Source organism: Vicia villosa, unplaced genomic scaffold, assembly GCF_029867415.1.
Source record: "Vicia villosa cultivar HV-30 ecotype Madison, WI unplaced genomic scaffold, Vvil1.0 ctg.001158F_1_1, whole genome shotgun sequence".
In the NCBI taxonomy this organism is placed as follows: Eukaryota; Viridiplantae; Streptophyta; class Magnoliopsida; order Fabales; family Fabaceae; genus Vicia; species Vicia villosa.
Window position 1 is genome coordinate 351,878 of NW_026705507.1, and position 27,416 is coordinate 379,293.

General features: G+C 28.9%; 3 protein-coding genes across 3 annotated transcripts; 2 read left to right on the forward strand and 1 right to left on the reverse strand.

Annotated features, from left to right (window-relative positions):
• The first annotated feature begins 706 nt into the window (after positions 1-706).
• On the forward strand, positions 707-1,250 carry LOC131633644 (defensin-like protein). Its single transcript, XM_058904342.1, has 2 exons — positions 707-815; positions 973-1,250. The coding sequence occupies exons 1-2, from the start codon at positions 752-754 to the stop codon at positions 1,143-1,145; spliced, it is 237 nt and encodes a 78-aa protein (XP_058760325.1). The 5' UTR covers positions 707-751; the 3' UTR covers positions 1,146-1,250.
• A 22,689-nt stretch (positions 1,251-23,939) lies between these two features.
• Positions 23,940-24,586, forward strand: LOC131633646 (defensin Ec-AMP-D1-like). Its single transcript, XM_058904344.1, has 2 exons — positions 23,940-24,077; positions 24,257-24,586. The coding sequence occupies exons 1-2, from the start codon at positions 24,014-24,016 to the stop codon at positions 24,427-24,429; spliced, it is 237 nt and encodes a 78-aa protein (XP_058760327.1). The 5' UTR covers positions 23,940-24,013; the 3' UTR covers positions 24,430-24,586.
• Positions 24,587-25,641: 1,055 nt separating this feature from the next.
• LOC131633658 (uncharacterized) lies at positions 25,642-26,623 on the reverse strand. Its single transcript, XM_058904355.1, has 2 exons — positions 26,046-26,623; positions 25,642-25,936 (listed from the first exon to the last, which is right to left on the reverse strand). Exons 1-2 carry the CDS (start codon positions 26,621-26,623, stop codon positions 25,642-25,644), a joined length of 873 nt encoding a protein of 290 aa, XP_058760338.1.
• Between the last annotated feature and the right edge of the window lie 793 nt (positions 26,624-27,416).

Genomic DNA, 27,416 nt, shown 5'->3' on the forward strand with positions numbered 1-27,416 from the left:
TATTAATTTAAATTGTTAAAATTGTAATATAAACATTATTGCAAGAGTAATTTACACTCTTGATCTTTCTATTTACTCCATTCACAAAATTATAGTCTCCTATTTAAATTCAAATAATTTTGATCTTCTTTTTATATTTTTGGACTTAAAATTGATGATACGTTAATTTTTTAAGATACGTCACTTGTAAAACATTATAAATCATTGTTTTAAAGATAAAAATATATAAATTATATTGAGATGTGTATAAAAAATATGATATAATTAAATAGTATTTATCGTTTCACTATGTTATCATGTTTTTTATTATATGTGTATCAAATTCATGATAGTAAAAGCCTATATCATGTGAATTTATTTTTAATATGATGAGGCTCACATGAATTTCACTTAATAAAACATTGAATATTAAAAAAATATAATGCTCTAAAAAATTTCAAATATTTTATGTTAAAATATTCTTCTTTTTATTCGAATATATATATATATATATATATATATATATATATATATATATATATATATATATATATATATATATATATATATATATATATATATATATATATATATATATAAAAGTAATTCATAAAAGTATTCATTCCATGACAAAAGACATTTATTACCCTCTTAATTATCAATAAATAAATAACCTTTTTTCCTTTATTTAAGACACATTAGCTCCATTTTCATTTCACTTCAACTTCAACTATAACCCATTTTTCTTTTTCAAGCAAAGTCTTTTACATACATGGCTCGTTCAATTTCTTTGTTTTCCACCATCTTTGTCTTTCTCCTTCTTCTTGTGGCTACTGGTAGGTGTAATTTCTTTATGTTTAATTAATTAAAACCATCAACATTTTTTAAATTAGAATTAACTATTAGTTCTTATAATATTAACAATATTTTGATTTATTTATTTCGATTTCATAAATCTGAATCATAGTGTTATTGATTTTGTGACATGGACAGAGATGGGTCCGAGTATTGTGGCAGAGGCAAGAAATTGTGAGTCACCAAGTCAAAAATTCAAAGGATTATGTTTGAGTGACACCAACTGTGCTAGTGTGTGTAAAACTGAGGGTTTTCCCGGAGGAAATTGCAAAGGCTTGCGTCGGAGATGTTTTTGCACTAAACCTTGTTAAAAACTTTTAGAATATCTCTATGAGAGGATGGTTCATCACCTTTCGTATTTGTAATCTTATATTATTTTACAATAATATGAAGGGGTGTTCTTAATTTTATAATAATATTTATTTTATATTTATAAAAAATGCATGTCTTAAAGATAATATCAATATTATAAAAATTTCACAAGGCATTAATTTTTATGGATCTTTTATGAAGTCTAAGATGAAGACTTAATTAACTCCCTTATTGGTGAAACCTCTAAAAATAGCCACATGATTAAATGAATACTTAAGATCTATTATGATACATTTAACAACATGTAAAATTAGTTGTAGGTGATTTTTTTATACTATTATTACTTTTCGTAACATTTTTTGTTTCGTTAAATTTTAATTTTTTCACGTATACTTTTCATGCCATTGTTAATCGTTTCAGGATCGTCCCATATTTCTCAATGACAGTTTCAATTTTTTCTAGGCGGTCATAGTTAAAAACAAAGAGAAAGTACACTATATTTTTTTTCCAGATTAGCCTTCATGTTTGTTCCATCTTCTTTACACTGTTCTTCATTACTTCATTGAACAAAGTTTCCTCTTTTATTTTCATTGAAACCGCACATAACCTTCGCCTCGCCAAAACCCACTTCACACGTAGTCTCGCCGCCACTTGAAGCGCAACTTTGCACATATCCTCGCCGCCGTCGCCGCCATTTGAAACGATTCTTAATCTTTACATAACTTATTTTTTATGTTGCATCTTCAACTTTCTGATGATCTAATTTTAATCGGTGAGTATAAACTCCTCCATGTGAGTAAAATGGTGTATACGGCGATCCATATGGATGCATCATAGGCTGGAAGAAACGACAAATTATTCATCCTTGCCATAAGGACAACGGCACATACAGAAACCGAAATATTAATGGTAAAACAAAGTAAATTTATCTATGGAGCACTACTTGTGGTGGTCCCTACATGTATGGGTGAGGAGGATGACCAGAAGAAACAACTAAGTTGAAGTATGGTGGAATGTTGACTCTTTGCCCATAATATGCCTGAAGATATAACTCACTTTAAATCACCAAAAGAAGTTTTTAATGGAAAATTCTTTTCAAAAGTCAAAGCAATCGGGGACTGATGTAAATCCCATCATAGATATCATAGTTCGTTCTCCTAAGAATTATCAAAACCAGATGCAACATGATGCATAATTTCAATATGATATCAATTAGTAAATATATATTAATATTGTATGGCAACTCAAAAATACTGGATGTATAACATAAAATACCACATGAATGATACTATTTGTGTTTACTTGATATTCTACATTAAAAATAAATGAAATTTGCAAAAGGGAACAAAAAAAAAACAGCTTTCTTAATATCCTTGGTTTGAGAGCAAATCAAGACGGTGACAATCATGTAATGACCTTTATGATTTCGATGGGTACATGTGTTTGTAAATTGAAATATTGATTACGGTTGACACACTATGAATTAACCACATTTTGCTCATTATCTTAAAAACGGTAAATAACATTAATATCGACACTTTCTGATGTTGTTATGTTGCAGAAACTTTCGCAGTAACAGATCATTTAAAACCTTTGCTGCATCAATTCTATGATTTCAATATCATGATGAAGTATAATACTTGTGAATATATAATAAACTATCTTGTTATAGTTAAATAGAACTGGTTTTGAAAATGAAGTATGTATATATTGTTGTTTGTCCAAGACAAAGTATATGTGGAGAGAATGTTGAATATGAATGTTATAGTCGGTTTAATGCATGCAAGTTCCCAAATAAATATGCAGCCTGTAATTACAATTAAGTATAAGTAATTGTCGGTCGTGATATTCGTGAGCATTTGTTTTGTGATATATAGCATTGTTGATGTAACATATTCTAGCTTATAAATTGAAATTTTATTTGTTAATTATATACTAAGGATACATGTGTTCATTGTAGCTGTTAACTACGGGCAGGTCTTATGATAATAGAATTCTAAAAATGGATTAGTGACAAGATTAGAAGCTTTCATTTGATACTGTAACTATGTGCCAAATTACAACCAAAGCAGTTCCAAAAGTTACAAAACTATTATAAGCATCAAAGCAAAAAATAAGAAAATGATAACCTGGTATAACACCAGGTATACCACAAAACAACACCAATAGCTAATTCTGCCATCTATAGCTAGACTAATCCAATTCTCTCACAAGAGCAAAATAGATTGAAAAAACATCGGCTAGACCGCAGACACTGTTAAGCAGGCTGCGAATAAAATCGACCATGATACTGAGGCACGATATCAAATTAAGAATACCATGATCCATAAATTAATATCTCTCTCTCATTCATCCAAATTAAACTTCAATTCATATATCTACTAAATTGGAAAAATGATGACGACAATCGCAACAATTACAATTTACGAAAATCAATTTCAGAAATTAAAATTAACACCTTTTCTTTGTATTTTAACATAGAAGTCAAATATAACAAAGCATTTTGTAAATTAAGCTAGTAGCTTTATAGTATAAAAAAAATCATGATTGTAATCAAATATGGATGATAATGTGAAAAGATTTCCAGGTTTACAGAGTGAGGACACCTCAAGTTCACTAGATTTGGTGAAAGTGTTTTATTTGAAAGGAAATGGGATTCCAATTTCTAACTTGTGGAAAGATATGAAAGCTGTTGAGAGTAACTATTTTTATGGTTCAGCAGAGTGGCGGCTTTTATTGACAAGAACAATATGACATACCATACTTTAGATCACCAGAGTAGTTTATGCTACAAAGGATACATGTGTTCACATAAGTCCTTGTTACTTGCGTTCAATTTCAAAAACCGCAGCAATAGTCTTGTGGTAGTCCTTCAAGGAAGACGTCCATATGATGTATAGAAAGAATATGATCTACAACAGAAGCTAACTGATCGATGATCACCTCAATGTATAGGAGAAGTTCCTCAACTGAAAGATTTTTAACACCACTTGCACGAAGCTGTGATCACAGTTTCATACACGGGAGTTTTTGAAAATGACCGCAAATACACATTCAAAGCTCAGATGCACGAGTTCATCCAAGAATATGTATCATGATAGATGCACATTATATATAGGTGATTATGATATTGGAGATGTTTATAGGTACTTTTGTTTTTTTTAAAAGCTAACTTAATAGAGAAATGATAAATGTTATCAGAACAACACTACTGCTAAGACATCAAACCAAGTGTCAAAAATGGCTATTTTAAATAGGAAGTATGAAGAGGCATGTGCAACCTACACTATTTCAAAATCAAACCAAGTGTCAACAATATTTTAGCAGATAACACCTTGATAGGCCAAAATCATACATAAGGTAGTTTATTGAAATATGTCTAAAAGGTATGCCTAGAATGAAAATTCTATATGTTATTAAAAAAATTGAATATACCATCAATTATTACATTTTATTGAGCAAATTATTGATAACTCTCAAATGGACATATGAAATCACTAGAGTACCATATGTCGTCACAAGCTAGAACCATAAATTCATCTTCAGTTACTGCAAAAAGGCCTACACTCCTGCATAAGAGGACATATGATATAATATATAGTACCATATGTCAATTACAATATAATATAATATAATATAGAGTACAATATGATAAAAGGACTACCATATGATAAAAATAGAAAAACACAATAAAGGGACTACCACATGATAAAAACAGAACAACAAAAAGGAGACTATTGATAATAATAGAACAACAAAAAGGCATACTGCAGCCCCCAGAAAAAACAATGAAACCCGATGTGAAGGCAGCTACGAAAGAGATGACAAATAACTGTTGGATTATGAGCCTGGAAAAAAAATAGGCCTGCTGCGACCACCCAACCACATTATATTGATCCATTTAATAATAGTACCGCTCCTGAACTATCTCCTGAAACCAACAGAAATTCATGCGACCAAATACGCGCGAAAAAACCAACTAATATACAACAGAGCTGTAACCAGTGATATTTGGCTTTACATACAAGAACTTCACTAGTAAAAATATTTCTGATTTCATATTTGCAGCTGCAGTTTCAGTTACATCTGAGTTGTTTGGACCCAACAATGTCGGTGTCAATTACAACATACTCATAAGGCATTATTACTCAACAACTAATAGTAAGTTTATGAAATTAATTCAATTATTAAAATCACATAATAAGATAAAGGAATAAAAATAACCGCCTCGTTAAAAACTTTATCAGAAAACCCCAAAGGGATTAAAGTACATTGAAGGAAAAAAGAGTGCAGGGTGATGCAACAATAACTAAATCTAGCAAAATTAATAAACAAATTGCATAGTAAAAAGGGAAAATTCCTACAGATTAACTTGATTCTAATGCAAGTGGCCATTGTAGACATGCCTACAATGTTCTAAAGAAAACTAATTGAAACTTTTTTATGTCTAGACATCAGTCATTGTGCCAAGCTTTTTCAGCCATGTCCATGAAGCAGTCTTTATATTCATTGTAGTCACCTAACAGCAAATCAATCGCCATCTTCATTCTGACAACATCATTCATCTGTCAAAATTAATTGATAATATTATTACCGAGGCAAATATTTAATATTCCATAATTAATTGACCATATTAAATCTTAAAGATACTCACCATGGCATGAATATTTTGTTTGAATGACGAACCCATTGCTAGCCATTGTAAAACCCACACCACAGAGTGTTGGGTGATGATTCAAAATGAACAATTAAGTTGATGATCATTCAATAAATGTTCACAAAGAGGCTTCACCTCTTTTTTCTTTGTTGTTACTCTTTAAACACTCATATTTATATACAAAAAAGTTCTCAATGTATAAAGAAAAAAGCAAAAATAACCAAGGCATATAGCATAATAAGACATGCAGTAAGAGAGAGATTAAATTGAGGTGAAAAAAATAATTAAAGCATATAACATAGACACACAGATCGACAAGCAAGAAGTTCATAGAAAATGATAGAGTGACAATATTGTAAAAATAACATAAAGATAGGCAGAAAAGTATACCTTAACAGTAATATAAGAGGCTGGAATAAGGCCAATCAATGTTGCGAAATCCCACGAAATCCCACGAAATCCCAACTATAATTCAACAAAGAAAACTCCAAATCAAAGTCAAATTCAATGGGAATTCCCTGTCGGAAGAAAACCAGAAAAAACACTAGTAACAAAATATTCCAATCGAAGAAACTTACCACACTAGAAAATTGAACGACAATTAAAACCCTTGCTCGGAAAACGCCGATTAGTGATTGAAATCTATGGAAAAACTAAAACTGATCGGAGAAGAAAGCGACTGAGAGAGAGAAATGAGAATTTGGGATTTTACGAATTCGATGCTACTTTATAAAACGCCAATGATCAAACCGGAAATTGGACATAGTGTAATTTCTGTTTGCTTCTAACAGTGACCGCCGGGAAAAATTGAAACCGTAATTGAGAAATATGGAGAGATAGAGATACTTGAAGAGGAAAAATAAAAAATAAGTTCTGTAAAGATTAAGAATCGCTTCAAATGGCGGCGACGGCGGCGAGACTACATGTGAAGTGGCACTTCAAGTGGTGACGATGGTGGGAGGCTACGTGAGAAGTGGGTTTCGACGAGGCGAAGGTTATGTGCGGTTTCAATGAAAATAAAAGAGGAAATTTTGTTCAATGAAGAACAGGGTAAAAAGATGGAACAAACATGAAGGCTAATCTGGAAAAAAAAACATAGTGTATTTTCTCTTTGTTTTTAACTGTGACCGCCTAGAAAAAATTGAAATTGTGATTGAGAAATATGGAGATATCCTGAAACGATTAACAATGGCATGCGAAGTGTAGATTAGAATGTGATAAAATTGAAATTTAACAAAACAAAAATGTTACGAAAAGTAATAATACTTTAACTTTGTGTGAAAAAAATCACCTACAACTAATTTTACATGTTTACAACTTTATCATAATAGATCTTAAGCATTCATTTAATCTTGTGATTATTTTTAGAGGTTTCACCGGTGAGAGACTTAATTAATCTCTCACATTAGACTTCACCTCTTTTTATATATTTAATGATTTTTAATTAAATGTTACATTTTACGATCAAATCTAAAATATTATAGATTTGATTCAACAATGAAATTTGTGATAGAATATTAGATTAAGAAATTTTATATCAAACATCTAGTAAAAACCATCAAAATACAAAATAATATGATATTAAATAAGAGATTAAAGGTAGTGTAATGTCCATATAAATTAGTTTTGGGTCATACTAACATGTGCCCTCAGGGTATATGTTAAAGATATTATAATTAGAAAAAATAAATGCAATAAAGTCAAAATTAAAACTTTAAAACATGAAATGCACGTATTTCAAGATAATATTTTTATAAATAGTGTATTAACTTGTACCTTTTGGGCACACGTTAGCTTTTCACATTAGTTTTATATTATTATTCAATAAAATTATAATATTCAGTCATATTATATAAGTATTTTAAAATTAAAAATGTGACTTGATTGATTACACGCCTTGATTAATTGACAGACAGTGTAAAAATATTTTTACATTGTTAATGCATACTTTGTTTTTTCATTAAGAATATGAGAAATGTTAAACGGATCACATCAAATATTTTATGAGAAAATGAGTGATGCACTGATAATATAAAATAATTTATACTATCAATCAATCACAGTTTTGTACCCCGCCAAGTTAGACTGTAATTTTTAAATTAATGATATAACATAACTGAACGATATATTCTTATTGGATGAAATTGTAAAACTATTTTACCCGAGCATAACCATTTAATTCAATTTATATTTTTATCTAAAATATAAGAAATAGTTGTAAATTAAGGTGTTAAACGGACCACAACTGTTGTTAAATGGACCAAAACAAATATTTTATATTTTTTTAATGACTTGTATCATTTTACCTATAGTAGAAGTTTAATTAATGCTCATAATATTTATGGTCAAAAATATTTATTTAAAAAGAAAAAGAAAACTAACATTTATTAAGGAAAAAGAAAAATAAAACTAACACATTTAATGAGTATCATTCGTGGAGATAATTTTTTCTTCTACTTCTTATGTATGTAAGGGGCTGACTAACAATATGAATATCAATAGGGAAAGATAATTGTATACATACTAGTAGGAAACCCGTGCTATCGCACGGGTCTGGCGGGACTTCACATTACATGTACCTAATTATGACTTAAAAAGTTCATTTTTATATATCAAACATATATATTTAATCAAAATGCAACTCAAACTTAGTCATGTTAATCCCAAAAACTTAATAGTTAACAACAAAAGTGCTAATAATACATCTAAACTTTTAGCTCTTTAAATAAAACAATAAAACATATAGATGGTACAATCTTCAAATGCTATATTCTTAAATTCTCAGAACCAATCAGTAAGAAAGCCTACATCATATACCTGCATAGTAAAATGCATAAAATAAGATTTATATTTATCAAAACTTTGGAAAATAAATAAATAAAGCGTGTAACATATATAGATACAAAGAATGAGTAACATTAATATATTTATAACTTATAATCATTTATCAAATTTTAATTCATGTGTTAGGAATATGAAACATAATATAACTTATTATGTCGTTCATAAATATTCACGTAATTTCAATTATATATTAATAAGATGTACCAACTTCATATTTATAATAAATCGTACAATTATTTTTATAACTTCAATTTTATAAAACAGTAACAAAAGAAATAGTTAAAAGATAGACATTAAAATGATCAATGAATAACTGGTATCTCATAGATACGTTCACATCTACTCGTCAATTATTTTTATAACTTCAATTTTATAAAACAGTAACAAAAGAAATAGTTAAAATATAGACATCAAAATGATCTGTCAACAACTGTATCTCGTAGATACTTTCACATCTACCCGTCAATTCAGATGAGTTAAGAACCTTGTTGAATCCAAATGAGTTAATTCTAAAAAAATTTAAACCTATTTAAAATATTAGCCCACTTTCCCAAATATAAAAGGTATGACAGCTCCCATTTAATGCATATTATTATAATATAAAAAATATGAGTTATAAGTTTAAAAATATATAATTTTAATTAAGAAATTAAACATAGTTAGAGAATAAAATTTATCAAACCTATTTGAGATATTAGCTCATTTTTCAAACCTACAATGTATGACAGCTCCCGTCAAAATGATCTGTCAATAACTATATCTTATAGATACTTTCATATCTACCCGTCAATTTAGATGAATTAAGAAACCCCAATTGAATCCAAATGAGTTAATTTTAAAAAAATTTAAACATGTTTAAGATATTAGCCCATTTTCCCAAATATAAAAGATATGACAGCTCCCGTCAAATGCTTAAAAGTTTCTACATTAACATATTATTATAATAAAAAAAATATAATTTATAAGTTTAAAAAAATATAATTTTAATTAAGAAATTAAACATAGTTAGAGAATAAAATTTATTAAACCTATTTGAGATATTATCTCATTTTTTCAAACATAAAATGTATGACATCACCCGTCAAATGCTTAAAAATTTCTATGTTTAATGTATTATTATAATAATTAAAATTAATTATCACAATTAATATATTTTATTTTTTACATTTTTATAAAGAGCCAAAACTTATTTTTGATGTGGTGATAAAACTTTATATTATGTGTACTAATTAAATAAAATGATAATATATAATTGTAGAAATGTAAAAAGAATGACAAAATTCAATCATACAAAAACAAAATTTGACGGGAGGTTACATTAATCAATTACATAATATTAGCAAGAAAAACAAAATTCAATCATACAAAAAATGCCAGCAAGCATAAACAGAAACAAAGAGTTCTCAAAGCCCAGGTAAAGATTTTACTCGTTATGCTTCGTTCATTCTTCTTCTTCCTTGCCTTCATACTCTATGCATGTTTCTTCTGTTGCAAATTTTGTGTGTGACTGGATCTTGTTTGGTTGTGTCGTTGCTCTGTGTATTGTAGTTTTGCAGTTTGAGGTGCGTTGCTGGTTGCTTGCATGTTGCCTTGAGTTTGTTGGCGTAACCTGCTCCTTTCAATTTTTGCCAGATTCCATTTGGTGGTGTGTTGGAACAAATGTTTTTTTTGCCTGTGAAGTAAATATATAGTCATATATATATATATATATATATATATATATATATATATATATATATATATATATATAGTCATAATAATGATGTGAATATTAGAGCTTATGGAAAACTGGGGGAATTTAATGGAGATAGGAAGTTGTGTGAATTTGAAAAGTGTTGTTTAGAATATGGAAGGGCAGGAGTAATTTTAGTTAGTGGAGGGCTTTGTATTTTCAAAATTGTAAAATTCATCGTTTCAAATTATGAAATAATTCATGCATTTAATAGACCTATTAGGGTTTTGTAATATGTATAAATAAATAATTAATAACGTGTAGATTTTCATTTGAAGAAAAAAAAATCAATTACGAAAAATTAAAAATCAACAAAAAATTAGAGACTGCCACATCAACAGCAATAAATGCCAAATCAATATTATTATATTATTTTGACAAAAGACTTTTATACCCGTGGAATAAGAAAAGTTTCAGTACATTTATCAGAGGGCTTTTATTGGAATTTCCAAGTACTATTACTTTTATATATTAATAATAGATGATTTGACTTTTTAAATGTTAGTAAAAATATATTTATCAGTTTTTACATTTCCCACATCAATTACAATATTAAATAATATTTTAACCATTATTATTGTAATTATCAGTATATAAATAATAATTATAGGTATTAAAAATTGGAACTCATCAATAGCAGTTACAAACAATGGTTAAACAAAAAATAAATCAATAACAATTACATGAACTCCTTCAAATTTTTAAGTCCCAGTGAGGAATTAAGCTGTTTAGGATTAAAGTTTCTGGTGGTAAACCAAAATTAAAATGACTCAAAGTTTCTGGTGGTAAACCAAAATTAAAAAGACATTGGAATAATGACTGAATTGAAATAAAATATAATATTGACGGCACAATTAAACCCTCACTATTATTGCAATCACAAATAAGAGTTGTATCAATTCGTGATTGGAATATAAACTGTTAAGGATAAGTCTTCAATTGAAAAAACATTTGCTAGTTAACTCAAAATATGAAACAAAAAGACATGTACTTAAAAAGATAAGTCTTCAATTGAAAAAACATGTACTTAAAAAGAAGCTACATGAATATTAAATTGATTTCATCATCAAAGTACCATTAAGTTCATAATGCAAGAATTCACCGCCACATTTCACCTTAAACAATACCAATAACTATTTTTAAACACACACGATACTAAAATATTCTTCACTCAATCCATCTATTCAAGATGACAAAATAAAGCCTTACAATAGTTGTACTAACCAACACCCTTGCAAAAACTAAATTCCTTGGAGACATTAATACCAGTGTTATCAAAAAGTGGCTATATGCTATATCTTAGCGACATTTTAACAATTTCTAGAAACTAATACAAATTAAGGAATCTTGTTGAAACTTGAAAGTAGTTAACAGTCTTCTTGTACCAAGCCAGCCTCCTTGTAACAAAGTAGTCAACAGTGTTCAACTTCAAAGCTGCATAACTCATCTAGTGAAAAAATAAAATAAAAATCTTTCGGCAAGAACTTCAACTTTGTTACAAATATTAAGAAAAAGCGGAGAGTTTCTACGCATGTACAGCAATCTAAGCGATCAACTCATATGACTAAACAAAACAGCAACAGCCCTGTAACTGGAAAAAAAATACATTTCCCCTTCAAAACATTATAAAAAATATAATTTCAAAAATCGAATTATATATATTTAATTAGAGTTCTTACTTTTATGGAAGTTGGGCTATTGGATCCTTGGATTTACTGGATAATAGTTTGGTCTTCTTCTCCGGAGTGGGACATACAATCAATTCATCAACTGCTTGAAGAATCGTCTCATGCTTGAAATAGAAGCTTCTTTCACTAATTCGTCGCACACTTTGGGATTCACTCTTCACCAATAGAACAAACAAAAGAACTTCAACAACAACAAAAAAAGTTTGTAGAACAGTAAAATCAATGTGAGAATATTAAAGAAAAATGTGGATAGAGAAAGAGCAGTTGCCAGAAAATCTTGCAGCAACAACAATCTTTTAACAGTAACATCACGTACCGGAGACATGGCGGCGCAAGGAGAAAAGGGGGGCGTGATTAGGTTACGGAGTTTACTTGTTTTTCAGTTTCGGAGTATATAGATGGTTTCTACGTTAGCTTGATTTTAATATTTAAGCAAGTAAAGTAATGTGTGTCACTCCAAGCACCAATCTCCAATGTGTCCTTTGAGTGTTCAATGCATTGAATAGAGTAAAATTTGAAACTAATATTGAAACTTGGATTGTTGCTTTTCAGTTTTGTATGTTTCCCACACAACATTAAATATTAAAGTTTAATAGTTATTTAAATTTAATAAAATAAACATTTAAATAAAATAAAAAAATTGCAAGAAAAATGGTGGACTGACACATCAGCCGCATTAAATGTCAAATGAATATGGTTGAGTTATTTTGCTAAAAGTTATTTGTACCCATGGAATTAGAAAAGTTTTAGTACTTTTAGCAGAGGGCTTTAAATGGTATTTCTAGGTACTTTTGCTTTTATATATTAATAATAGATTTAATGAATACTTAGAAAAATTATCCATAACGAATAAGCTAAAAACATGTAAACTAGATGTAGGCGCAGATCCTGGTAATTATTTATTAAAATAAATATATATTTATATCGGTATAGTACTCACCCCACCTCATACCTGCATAGTATATACCTAGTATATATTTATATATTTTAATTTATATCATCATATAATATATATATATATATATATATATATATATATATATAAATAATACAACTCAATTAAACTTAAATATTTTAATGTAAGTGTTCTTTTATTTTACAATTCACTAGTCAAATCTTTGAATTTTTTGTTAATTTTATCGAAAATTAAAATTGGTATGATATTTTTCAACTCGTAGATTTATTTTTACTAGAACGTAGGGTAACAAATACGAGTAAGGATACTTAGGAACCCATACGGTACGAGTACAAATATAAAGAATGGCGCCCACGTGAGTATGGGCTCGGGTACTACGATTTTTTTAAACTCCAAGTATGGAGATAGGTACAATAGTACCCAGCCCAAACCCTACCCATTAATAGGGCGGTCTTTGAGGGTGTACAAGGTAGCCTACAACACATATTACCACACTTTTATAATTAAACTATGACAAAATTTTAAGTATTAAATAAAGAAATTATCTCTATGTATCACACTACTACAAAAGACACATCTACCATCAGACGCGAGATGTATTTAACGTCAGATACGGAAGCAAGGTAACGTAGGTCGTCATAAAAAGCTACCCTGTGTCACCTCGGTTACTAAAACGTCGAGGGGGTAAAGATAACTGCACATGGGTTCGATTCCCAGCATCATCATTTTTATTATTTTTAGAACTGGATGGAGAACCACAATAACATGAACAGTAATGGAGAGCAACAACAACAACACTAAGAACAAAATTAACAAGAACAAGAATAACATCAATGACACAATTCAAGAGGAACCTATACACATTATTACATCAAATTATGTGTAAGAAGGAGTGGAAGGAATATCAAAGAAGAGAAAAAGAAATTTGAAAAGTCAAAGAGATGTAATAATTCGGAATTGAAATTGGTAACCCAATTCGGTACAACTTCACCTACATCTACGGGGTTTCCAACCGAAGAAAGGAATTCCACTCTCAATAGTATTAGTATAAATAGTCTTAGATGAACAACTCATGTTCAATGCCTTTCTTCCTAATACTTCATGTGTCTTTCTATTTAAGACTCACCCTAAATATGAGAACCCCTTTCACTTTCTCTCAATCAATAATACTAGTGATCAATACATAAACAAATTTAAATATTGTTAAATCACAACTCAACCAACATAAGCAACCTCTATGCCTTTTGATATAGACTTTAGGAGCTATATATGTGTACAATAATAGAAAAAATTATAAATACTTCAAGAACAAAACCTAACACTAAAGATCTTCAACACTAGCTCGTGTCTTCTTTGCTGTTAGAAAGAGTCTTTATATAACAATTCATTTACTCGACTTTTCTCTAATGGGCTATAGATTTAAGAACAACTAAATTTGATTTTGAAGAAGCTCGTGCAAGATATGATGTCGACTAGGTATAATCTTCTGGGGCCCCATATCATGTTAGGGACTAGGAAGGGGGTGTGTGTTGTGTGTGTTGGGATGATCGAGTCGGCAAATCAATTTTTTGTCTTGTGTCAGGTTGCTTTTACCATCTAGTATAGATTTTTTTAAATGGGTTGGGAGGCCAAGCCCTCTACCCCATTCGATTTTAGGATTTTTTGAGTTGTTTCGGGGGTTTGGCCTTGGAAAACTTGCATATTTAAGCTTGATCTCAGTCTAGAATTTTATGATATGAATTATTTAAAAAATGCAAAATAAAGTTATTTTTAGTAAGGAAAGGTCGACAATTAATCACTGGATGTCGATGATTTTTCGTTAGTCTTGGAAGTGTGTCCAAGATCATGCTTCAATTTGGTCATTTTTTTGGTTAACTGTGAGTGAGACCCGCTTAACAGGTTGGACGGTTAAGGGTGTGTTGGTTGACCAACTGTCCTCCTTCGTGTTTTTGTACATGCCCTAAATTCTATAATATTAATATTAAACAATTGAGATGTATTTTGATTTAAAATATATAGATTTGGGTAAAAAAAAACAAAACAAAAATAAATTTGATTTTTGTTTCCTATATCTTAAAATAATACTTACGAGAATTCACTCAAAAGTAAAATAAATTATTTTAAACTAATTAATTTTATTTTTAAAGTTATTGATTTAAAATAGAAAAAAATACTATTAAGAAAGATTGAACCCTAGACCAATAAAACATGTTTTTTAATGAATAAGTAGAATAAATAAAATTACAAAAGTTACAAACGGATGAGAAGTTTGAAAATGGGCAATTTAATGAAAAGTTAAGGAAGAAAATTAAAAAAAAAAAAAAAAACGAATGTCAATTAAGAAATATAGGAGATTTTTAATAATCATATTTTTATCATATTATTTACTTGAGAGATATTTTTTGATGGGATATAGATAAATATAAATTTTATATGATAATATCAAAATTTAGCTATGAAAATTATATTATAAAAATATCATAAATTTATAAAAATATCTTAATTTTTCGCTTCTTTATTGACAAAAGCAAAAATAAGTGGTAGAATATTTTACATTAGAATATACTAAAAAAATGACCTCTATAAATAAAAATTAAAAAAAATAATTAGAAGAAATGATGTTAGAAATGTGAGGATTAAAGGGATAAGATAAAATTTCAAAAAAAAATTCAATAAATGGAGACAGTGAGAATTTTTTTTGGACTTAAATGTGTTAATTTAACGTGATAAAATCAAATTTAATTTTTTATTTAAATAATTTCGTATAGTTTAAACCTTCTTCTTCTTCTTCTTATTATTATTATTATTATTATTATTATTATTATTTTATAGAAGTGGCTCAATATTATTATTATTATTATAATTATTAGGTCAATTAAATAAATAATATAATTAAATTTATTTGATATATATATATATATATATATATATATATATATATATATATATATATATATATATATATATATATATATATGTGTGTGTGTGTGTGCGCGCGCGCGGTGTGTGTGTGTGAGAAATTGTAAAATATGAGAAGTATATAATAATAATAATTGTTATTAATATAATTATTATTATTATTATTATTATTTATTTCAATATAGAGTTTTTATAATCTTTCTACTATCTAGCTATTATTGAAAGATGCCACCATTCTCCATAATCTACTATCTAACTATTATTGGAAGATGCCACCAATCTACTCATAATGTCCTTCACTTTTTCAAATCCACCATATAAGAAGATTTATAGCTTTGGAAAACTCTAATATACCCTTAACTCCATTTTTGCCACATCACTAAAATGCTGGTTTTTTGGTCTTTATACACAAAAAACTTAACTTTTAATATCTTCATTTTTTTTATTCTCTCTCTCTCTCTCTCTCTCTCTCTCTCTCTCTCTCTCACGCTCATTTCTCTTTCTCTCTTTCTTAGTCTGCTTTCTTCTTCCTTCTCCCTCTCTTTCTTCCTTCTCCCTATTCTTCTTCTTCCTTCTCCATCTCTCTTCATTATTATTATTGAGTTTAAGATAGGTTCGATTTTGATTTGGTTTTTCTTGTTTTAGGTTTGGTGGTGTTAGCTCACACAGAAGGGGGAAGCTTCGCCGACAATACGATTTTCGGCGTCTCCATGTGGAAATGGACCCTGAGAAGTTTTTCACTATCTCTACCATTATTTTTACGGTTTTCATTTGGTTCTGAAACTGGTAATTCAACGTATCTGAGCATAAGGTGAGCGTCTTCTTCTTCTTCTTCTTCTTCTTCTTCAGATCTGGGGTTTTTTTGTTATTACTAAGTGGTGATGAAGAGGGTTTTTATGTTCTCATTTTAATTTGCAGCATTTTTGGGATAGTGGGTTTCAAAGGTGTGATATTTTTATTTCTTGTCAAATATTTGACTCTATCTTTGACTTTCAACTTAGATCTACGAAATTATGGCGGTGACTATGGCGTTTTCGGCAATAGGCGGTTTGACAGGGGTAGGCTATGGCATTTCTTGATTTTTGTTTTCCTTTATAGGCGTGTAAATATTACTCATACTGTCATTGGTTTTAAAAACAAATTGTTATTGAAATTTTTGAACTAATTGTTTCCTAAATCTTTTGTTATTCACACGAAGGTAGCATGTATGTTTTTTTAAAATTTTATGCTACTCATGGAAGCAACTGTATGTGAACTTTCGTGTTTCAATTTACCGATTTAAGGCATGTCTGAGCTTGCCCTCCATGTGTTTGATGAAAAGCACGAATGACATTGTGGTTGTCGTTGTTGCATTTCATGGTCTGAGGATTGAAAGACCTAGTCAGGATCTCTAGAGTTTATGTGAATCTTGAGAGCATCAGAGCACGAGCTGATATCGGGATTCGAATGGCTAGAAGTCGAGAAAATTAGAGGTTGAATTAAAATCAGATTCCAAACGTTTAAAAAAGGCGACACGTCAATTGAATTAAAACATGCTGTAGTGCAAGAAGGATCATTCAAACCGGAAGAATACATGAGTCACACTACCATCGGCAACAAGGAAAGATAAGAAATTTTCTACTGACTTCTTAAAGGTAAATATGGTTAGTTCAGTCATCAATCTGCAACCTTTATGGTTTTGTTATTTCTCTCTTGTCATACTTCATATTATAGATTTTCTTATTAATATTAGAACTACATTGACTATGTTATTTAGTTACTGTGATTTGAACATTTTGCAGCCTGCTACTCTGGTATGTGTTAGTTTGCTACGAGCTAATGGGAGTTGTTTATTGTTATGCTACAGGTGTGTTCGATCTATTGCGCGTTGCTGCTACCCTTGAAAGAAATCTGTCTCCTTAGGCTTTTTCAGTGGCAAAACAACTCTGTTTTGAAAAAACTATTTGTACTCAGTTGTAGAAATTTGACTCCAGCCCAATCTACATAAATTTATATAAATTATCATTCACTTTTCTATGGACTGTTAGTACTCCAATTTTCTTTTTGGATAACAAGATTATTTTACCTTTCGTGAGTTGCAGTGTGTAAGTCCTACGTAATAGGTGGGAGTGTGAGAGATCTACTACTAAATAGAACTCCAAAAGATTATGATAAGGTCACCACAGCTCAACGCATGCTCAGCTGCTAATTGAAGTTTCTTTTAAGTGATGCAAATTGACATGCTCGAGGTCGATGGAAACTATTATGGTATTTGCTCTTTTGAATTGTGTATAGCATCTTATCATGTATGATTTTCACTTTTCAGGTCACTGAATACAATAACAATCAGATCGAGCGACAAGATAGGATATTCGGTCGGCGAGTAAGCGGAGTAACTAAAAGATGAGTCGAACGATCCTTTTTGTTAATTCTATTTCACTAACTTGGTTCAGTTACTCCAGATGTGTGTATTATGTAACTAGAGTTGTTAATTAGTTATGTGTGGGTTGTATCAAGATTAAATAGAAAAAAGAATAGTTGGATATCCAGGAGTTATTGAATGGTTATTTGGATGGAAGAGAACTAAGCTCTTGAAACTTGGTAAAAACTGTGATTTTGCATTTCCCTGTTTGATAACAAGTACCTGTTCTAATAATAATATATTTCCTATGTGCAATGTGTTTTGAACTTTGTATTCAATAGGAACTTCTTTATTTCAAGTTATGTATGTAGTTTGATGATTCTTGCTACCGCTACTTGATGGTATAAAATAGTTTCAAAATCTTTGCACACCAACTATTTGTGGTAATAACTCGGTGACTTGTGCAGGCTTTGACAACATGGAAGACAAAATTTAGAGATCAATGCAGAGAAATTCTTTTGGTATCTATTCTTCTCTCTTTCATTTATGCATGTGTACTGTTTGGTGAAATGCCATAGTAACTACCGGAGTTTTGATCAATTTATGTATGTAGTTGTATTATTCTTGCTGCTGCTACACAATGGTTTTCAGACAGTCTCAAAAATTGTGAAGGAGGGTATGGTCCTATTTTCAAATGTGAACTTGATCATATGCAGGTTGCTATCAAATTGTTGAAATAAAATGCAACTCAAGGAAGGGCAAAACTTAATCAGGAAGTTGAACTCAGTAATATTATGTTTTATTTGTCTGTGACTATGTATTACAGCTCAGGCTTGGTGCTATGTTAGAATTTTGCTCCACAGTCTATGAAAGTCGTACTATTAAATGCTACAAAATGCCCCTACTATGAAATGTTAGAATTTTGCTGCATGGTCTATGAAAACATTACTTTGAAACTTGGTAAGAAGACCAATTCACATGTAGTTTGTATGATCCTTATAATTTTGCTGCATGGTATGTAGTTGTATGGCAACTGATTCTTGGTTTGTAGTATCATATGTATCAAGACAGTGTCTTGCCTATGGAGAAGAAGATGTTGTCATAAATTTCTTTTCAAACCATAATACAGTTCTTGCTTAAGGATTGCTCAATTCAAAGTTTGGAGTTAACACTGGCCATCAGGTTGGTTTGGATCATAAAATATATTGCCATGACTTTTTATACTCTTGCTTTTAAAATTGTGTTTATCACTAACTTGATGTTATTGGCTTTATCTAAAAGGCAATTTAGATTATTTCTTGGTTGGCAAAGTACAAGTCTAGTATTTTGGAATCATAAGATGCTGCAGAAGTTATTGATATAAGGTGCTGCAAAAGTTATCCCGAAACATGTAATTTATTATTTACTTACCTTGAAAGTGACAAGTAGGAAAAGCATATGTTTCATCTTTGATTGGAATCTCCATTAGTGAGTCGTGTTACCTTTTTCATGCAGTAATTAATTTCATGAATACCAATAAAAGAATTTATAAATATCTTAAGAATTATATTTCTAATATTACCTATTGATTAATACATAAAAGGTTTTATTTAATTATATTGATAAACGGAAAAATATTCACAGTCAAATAATAAAAAAAAAGTCATTATAAATATTCATTATCAAACCTTCAAGTTGAATAAGTTTTTACGTTATATATGCAATTGAAGCAAATAACATAAAAAGTGACCTTATTTAATGATACCTTTATAAATGAGCAAATATTTGTCATGATTTTGGTGGACAATTATATTAATTTTCAACGTATTTCTAGCTGTAACAAAAATATTTATATACAATTTGAATAATATTTACATACCAAAGTTTTGGTGGGAAATTTCATTCATGCTAAGTAATGTTATAACATAAGTTTTGTTTGGCGATGTATTCATGCTTTATAGATAATGGTCAGAGAGAAAGTCTTAGATGGAGATTGAGATAAAGATTAAGGAATAGTTTAAGACTTAAAATTTGCCTACATTTATTACATACCAAAATCTCCACGGGTAACCCACCAGTTACCAATACCAGTATGAATGCACATGTAACACACAAGTATCATAAGAACGCACGGGTAACGACACCATTATCAGTATTTCTGATTTATATCTTAATTACATTTTAAATATATTGTTATTTAAAATATTTTTATACGGAATAAATATTGAAATCAATTTACTATCTCTTTTAAAAATAATAAACTATTTTGGTTAGACAATTTTCTCTTTTTTCCATTTCATTTTTATTATTTTCATTACTTTTTGAAAACAAAAGCGTACGGTAGCGTACCACGCCAGTACCCGTGCAGATGCACGGGTAGCAAACCAGTATCGTGTTAACGCACGAGTAACTAGGCTAAAATCCTTGTGAATGCACGAGTAACACATCAGTATCATGTGAACGCACGAGTAACCAGGCCAAAATCTATGTGAACACACGAGTAACCATACAAAATTTGTGTGAACGCACGGGTAACACACTTGTACCGTGTGAACGCACGGGTAACCAGACCAAAATCTTGTGTTTAATAGATTTTCTTAAAAATAGAAGTTTTTAAATATTTATAAAATTATTTTGCAGTCCATTTTTTTTCTTATTTTTCTTCCAATTTTTTGATTTTTTTTTAATTTGTTTGAATTCTCATGACAAACTGGTGACATATCCGCAGTCCACGCCAGTACCCGTGCGGACGTACGGGTAACACATTTAAGAACAATAGTTGATACATTATTTTCCTATTAATATTTGATACATTTTTTTTTATTAATATTATACCATAATCTATAAATAAAAACTATTTTTGAATTATTTTTTGTCAATTTGATATTTTTGTTTAAATATTATAACTTCTATATTTCAATTTGATACAAAAAACTTATCTGATAAACTCGATCCAACTCACACCAGAACCTGTGCGGACGCACGGGTTTCCCACTAGTTTACAAAACAAAAAAGGTATATGAGTATTTACATAAAGATCAATATAATCACACTCTATTCAATAAAGTGTTGACACTTGACAATACAAAACCACTTTCTCATTTCAAATTATATTTTCCCTCATTTTTTAAATTAAATTAATTCTATCTTTCACTCTCTCTAGTAAACACCCTACACACACTTCACAATTTTCATTTTTTTCTCCCTCAATTTTTTCCCTTTATATTTTTCTAACCATAAATAAATTAATAAATTAAATATTTTTTAATAGAACGAAGAGGAACACGTAAAAATTTACTCAATCGAAAACATAATTATTTTATAATTATTAAGAAATTATTCATAATTATTAAAAAAATTATTTTTAAATGTCAAAATTTCTACTTTAATGACGGGCCACTATCAGCAAAATACGTTTTTTTAATTTTAATTAACAATTATCTTTATTTAAGACACAAAATTCTTATTTACAAATGTCAAAAAAAAATTTATGGGGCATTATCAACAAATTACCTATTTTATTTTAATCAATCATTGTCTTTATTTGAGACACAATTTTTATTTTCAAATGTCAACATTTCTATTTTTATTACAGGGCACTATCAACACGATACCTATTTTATTTTAATTAACAATTCTATATAAATACACAAATGAATGACAATTATTATATATATATATATATATATATATATATATATATATATATATATATATATATATATATATATATATATATATATATATATATATATATATATATATATATATATAGACAAAACTTAGGTACAATTCTTTAGCTGTGGTTCTTACTATTTTCCAATAAAAATATGACAAATATACGTAAATATGATTTAGTGAGTGAAAATAGGAGAAATTTACATACATGTAAAAGGAAATTATACACTTGTCATATTTCATTAGAAAATAGTAAGAACCACGCCTAAATAATTGTACCTAAGTTTTGTCATATATATATATATATATATATATATATATATATATATATATATATATATATATATATATATATATATATATATATATACACACACATAAGATCATTATTTAGCTTTGTTATAATTTTTACAATAAAACTTGTATAAATGTTAATTTGCACTCGATAAAGTGACACTAGACACGATCAGTTAGATCTAGATAAAAAAATATACATAAATTGATCATTTTAATGATGAAATAGTTCAAATATTAATATGTATTCTAATTTTTTCATTGTGATATGATTGAAGAACCGATTCATTCTTACTCTCAAGATAATTTATTATTTAATACGTGTTGAGTTATCACTCATTTGCACTTATCTTTAATGTTGAAAATGTAAATTAAATACTTTATAAGAGCATCTTTAATGGGAGCAACTAAAATGGGTAAACTAAAGTACTTTTTGTGGGCCCAAAGTGATTTGTAGGATTTAAAAAATATATAGTTGATTGGGTAGTTTTTACTTTAATGGTGGTTGTTTATAAAGAACCAAAATTTGATTCCACATTTTTTATTTTTTTATTTGTGGGTCTAAAGTTGTAAATAATATGACCACTTTTTATGACCTTTTATTATGACCACTTTTTATGCAATATAATAATATTATATGTTTCAAATTCAATAGTTAACGTTGGTTCTATAGATAACGGTTACTAAATTTTAACTTACTATATGCCATGTCATTATTACTTCAATGCAGGTTCTCTATTGCTTACGTAAACTATAACAAATTTTGCAATAACAAACCTGCAATAAAGATGCTCTAAATGGAACACAATCAATTAGATTCAAACAGCTAAATATACATAAACAAAACTCTAGATTTGCAGTATAATTTTACACTACTAAATAATTTTTACCAGTGCGGACGCACGGGTATATTACTAATTAAGATTTATACTTAGAATTGTTATAAGTTGACATGTGACTAGGATTATTACCAAGATGACATGTGGCTAGGGTTGTCATTATGATTCTTTGAATTTTTATTAAGTAGATAAATAGAGTTATATCATCCATCTTTTTCAAACTCATTAATCGATCAAAAATATATTCTATTTAATATATATATATATATATATATATATATATATATATATATATATATATATATATATATATATATATATATATATATAAGCAATTTTTTTATAATTTTATTTTTATTAATAGTGAGTTTTTTTAAAAAGATAATTTGAATGAGAATTTAATATAAATTAATTTTAAATAATATATTTTAAAATATTTCATAATTCTTGCTATGATTTACTTTATATTAATAAATATTAAAAGTACTTTAAATTTGAATTAGATTTTTATTAATATAAAGTAAATCATAGCAAGAATTATGAAAGATTTCAAAATATATTATTTAAAGTTTATTTATATTAAATTCTCATTCAAATTATCTTTTTAAAAAAACTCACTATTAATAAAATTATAAAAAATAATTTAAAAAAATTCTCATATATATATATATATATATATATATATATATATATATATATATATATATATATATATATATATATATATATATATATATATATATATAACGTATCCTATGACAATGTCATTTTTATGTGACAACATGAGAATAAATCTGAACCATTAAATTTTAAAATAAATGATATAAATTTTGTGTATTTTTTGTTCTCTCGTCCATTAAAAACTCTAGAAAAGAACCTTGATTTCTCTATTTAAGGCAAACAAACATCATTTTCATTTCACCAAGTTGCCTCTCAGTTGGTTTTTTCTTCTCTTCTTCTGAGAAATTAAGTTTTTCTACATGGCTCGATCAGTGCCTTTGGTTTCCACCATCTTTGTCTTATTTCTTCTTGTTGTAGCATCTGGTGAGTACTTCTTGATGCTTAGTTAATTAATAACATCGTTATTTTCTGTTTAATCTCAATTAATTAAGTATTTTATAGCCACAATTGCACGGTTACATGGCATATAATCCATGAGTTCGTTCCTTCATTATTTATTTATTTATTTATTTTTCATTATTGATTTCCTTCATTATGAACAGAGATGGGACCAAGTATTGTGGCAGAGGCAAGGATTTGCAAATCTCCAAGTGAAAAATTCAAAGGATTGTGTTATAGTTACCGCAATTGTGGTAATGTATGCCAAACAGAGGGTTTTGCTGGAGGAGAATGCCATGGCTTCCGTCGCAGATGCTTTTGCACCAAACCTTGTTAAAAGTTGAAAAGATTATGATTTCATCATCTTCTTTATGTACTTTTGTTTAATTTGGAATAATAGGGAGGAGTGTTCTTAATTTTAATAATGGATTTCTTTGTAGAAGATTTCCCTTTAAGAAAAATAAAGTTAATAAAAGTAATTAAGATTTGATCCACCTAATATCTTATGGTCTATGTTTTTTTTTTTAAATTTAATTTATGGTATTGTAAATTTTAGTTATAATAAATAATTATGATAATTTATACAGTGAATATTATATTAATAACAAAAAAGTGCAATAAACATAAAACCCTCTATGGGAAATCGTTTCTCCCCATTTACCAGGCCTAAAAAGTTAACTATAAATATCTCAACCTATAGGGTTGATGGGGAGGGGTGTTTAGTATTTTTTTTAATAATCAATGGTTTCCGTATGACCGTATAACCAAATGAATATGATATCGATGAATAGGAAATTGTTGCCGTATACAATTGTTATATTCATTGTTCACCCATTCAAATTCCAGTTATCTTTCTTTACTGAATTCATTTTCTTTTTTAATCTTTTTTTTCTCCTTTTTTTTATAAATATATTATCTTTATTCAAAAAATTCTTGTAGTTAACGAATTAATTTGTTTTCATTTTATAAAGTAAATTATTTTCTTATTATATAATATTTTAATTTAATTTATTTTTTATTTATATATAATATTTGGATTTAAATATTGTTTTCATCTATACTTCACTATTAAATTTTTTAATTATTGTTAAATTTTATTTTTGTCCTTTAAGTTATTTATAAGTTTATTTTATTTTTCTAAATTTAGTGCTTTTAAAAATGAGACCAAATTAATTTGCAGAACCGGAACCAAGGGTGTCATTGATCTGGTCTAATTGTTGGACTGAATAAATTTTAGAACCAGTGAAAAACAGTCAGAACCAGCCAAAACTAATAAAAAATGACGAACCGATGATTTTCAAAACTCGACAGATTAAATGTGTTTTTTATTTATAAAGCTATGTTGTTTTGATAAAAAAAATTAAAAAATAGAAATATAAATAGACTTTGTTTAAAATTTATTTGAAACAACTTTTCATTTTAGAGTTAAAGTTACTAGAAAAGTTTTTTTTTTTTAGCAATAAAGAATATATATATTTCAAAAAACCGATTAGTACAAGCTGATCCTCAACGGATCCAAGCCCTTGATTACAAAGAAAAGCAAAAATAACTACAAGTTATCAACATAAGCTCCTAGTTTTTTATCAATCTTCGCTTGATACTTGATCCGGTCCAAAACCCATTGCAGATTGAGTTGCTCTATTTTTGTAGGATTAAAAACTCTACTGTTTCTCACAATCCATACATGGTAAATAACTTCAGCCACGCAGATTCGAAGGAGCTTAGCTCTATTACTTTTCCCCTTAGCATGAATAGTTAACCATTGTATTTCATCTTTCCAAGCTTGAGGAGTATGTGTTTCATGGCTCCAAGTCAAGACCTGCTGCCAGAAAGAGCTTGTATCCCTACAATCAAAAAACAAGTGCTCACAGGTTTCATTCTCGCCACAAAACAGACATAAACCATCAGTCACAGTGCCAAATTTGGCAAGTCTATCTTTAGTGTGTAGTCTACTTTGGCATGTCATCCACAAAATAAAAAAAAGCCTTAGGACTAGCCATGTTCCCTCTAATCAAATTCTTCCAAGGAACCAGGCCACGATCTCCTCTTATCTCTAGGTATAACTGCCTAGTTTGATAAGTACCTGTTTTAACAAACTCACTCCAAGCCATAGAATTCATAAACATGTCCCTATGTTTAAACATGGCTTTAATGATCCATGAATCACTCTGCTTAGGGCAGTAACTTGCAACATCAGCTCCACACTTCATATAATAATGATTTACCCAACTGATCCACATTCTATCCTTCTTGGTATGAAGATTCCATAGCATTTTTCCCAAGGAAGCACGATTACACACCCCTAAATCAATAAGGTTTAGACCTCCTGCAGCTATAGGATCACATAAGTGATCCCAAGAGATAGGCGCCTTGCTACTCACGGTATCTTTACCAGTCCATAAGAAGCTCCTACATAAACTCTCAACATGGTGAAGAACTTTTTTAGGAAGAGGAAATATCTGAAGCCAGTAGTTAGCAATAGAAAATAAGACACTCTTCACTAAAAGGAATCTACCAGCATATGACAACATACGAGTACTCTAATGATTGATTCTGCAGGCCATCTTATCAATCAAGGGCTGACAGTTATTGATTGTAAGTCTTTTGCTATCCAAGGGGACCCCAAGATATTTAAAAGGCATTTGCCCAATCTGGAAACCTGTTTCAAGCTTCAACAGGTTCTGGCTGTTATTATTGTCATACCCCAAATTTGTCCTACCCTTTAATTTCTAACTGGCTTTAGCTTCGCATTTCATCTGCATACCTCCAGTAGGACATTAAATTAACTCATGCATCATTAACGAATAACTTTGACTTGGGATCAAAGACTTTGAAAAGTGTGTCATGATTCATCTGGTTCTTCTTTGAATTTTGACTTATGGATGGGAGTTTCTATCATCATCATCAGAGGCTTAACGGAGTCGGTCCTTGCAGCTTGGTTCAAGTTGGTTTTACTATTTAAGATATTTGGCTACTTGGTAACGGGGATCGTAAATCATTAGCTCCAATTCTTATGCAAGGGAAAGATAGGATTCATTGGGTTTCATTTCATCAATTCAAGAGTGGGTCATCTTTAAGCCAATTACTTCGGCTACTTGCGAAGAGATTCAAGCTACAAATTTGGAAATCATTGGCGTTCTGAGTTCAATTGTTACACATAAAAAAAAATTTGTTCAAGGCACCAAAGGCATCCTTTATAATTCAAGATCATTACCTTGTTCGAATACATCAAATACAAATATCATTCATATCTGTCCAAGCTACAATTGGCAATAAACTTTCATTCACTCACAAGTCATCAAGAACAATCTCGATACCAAACCC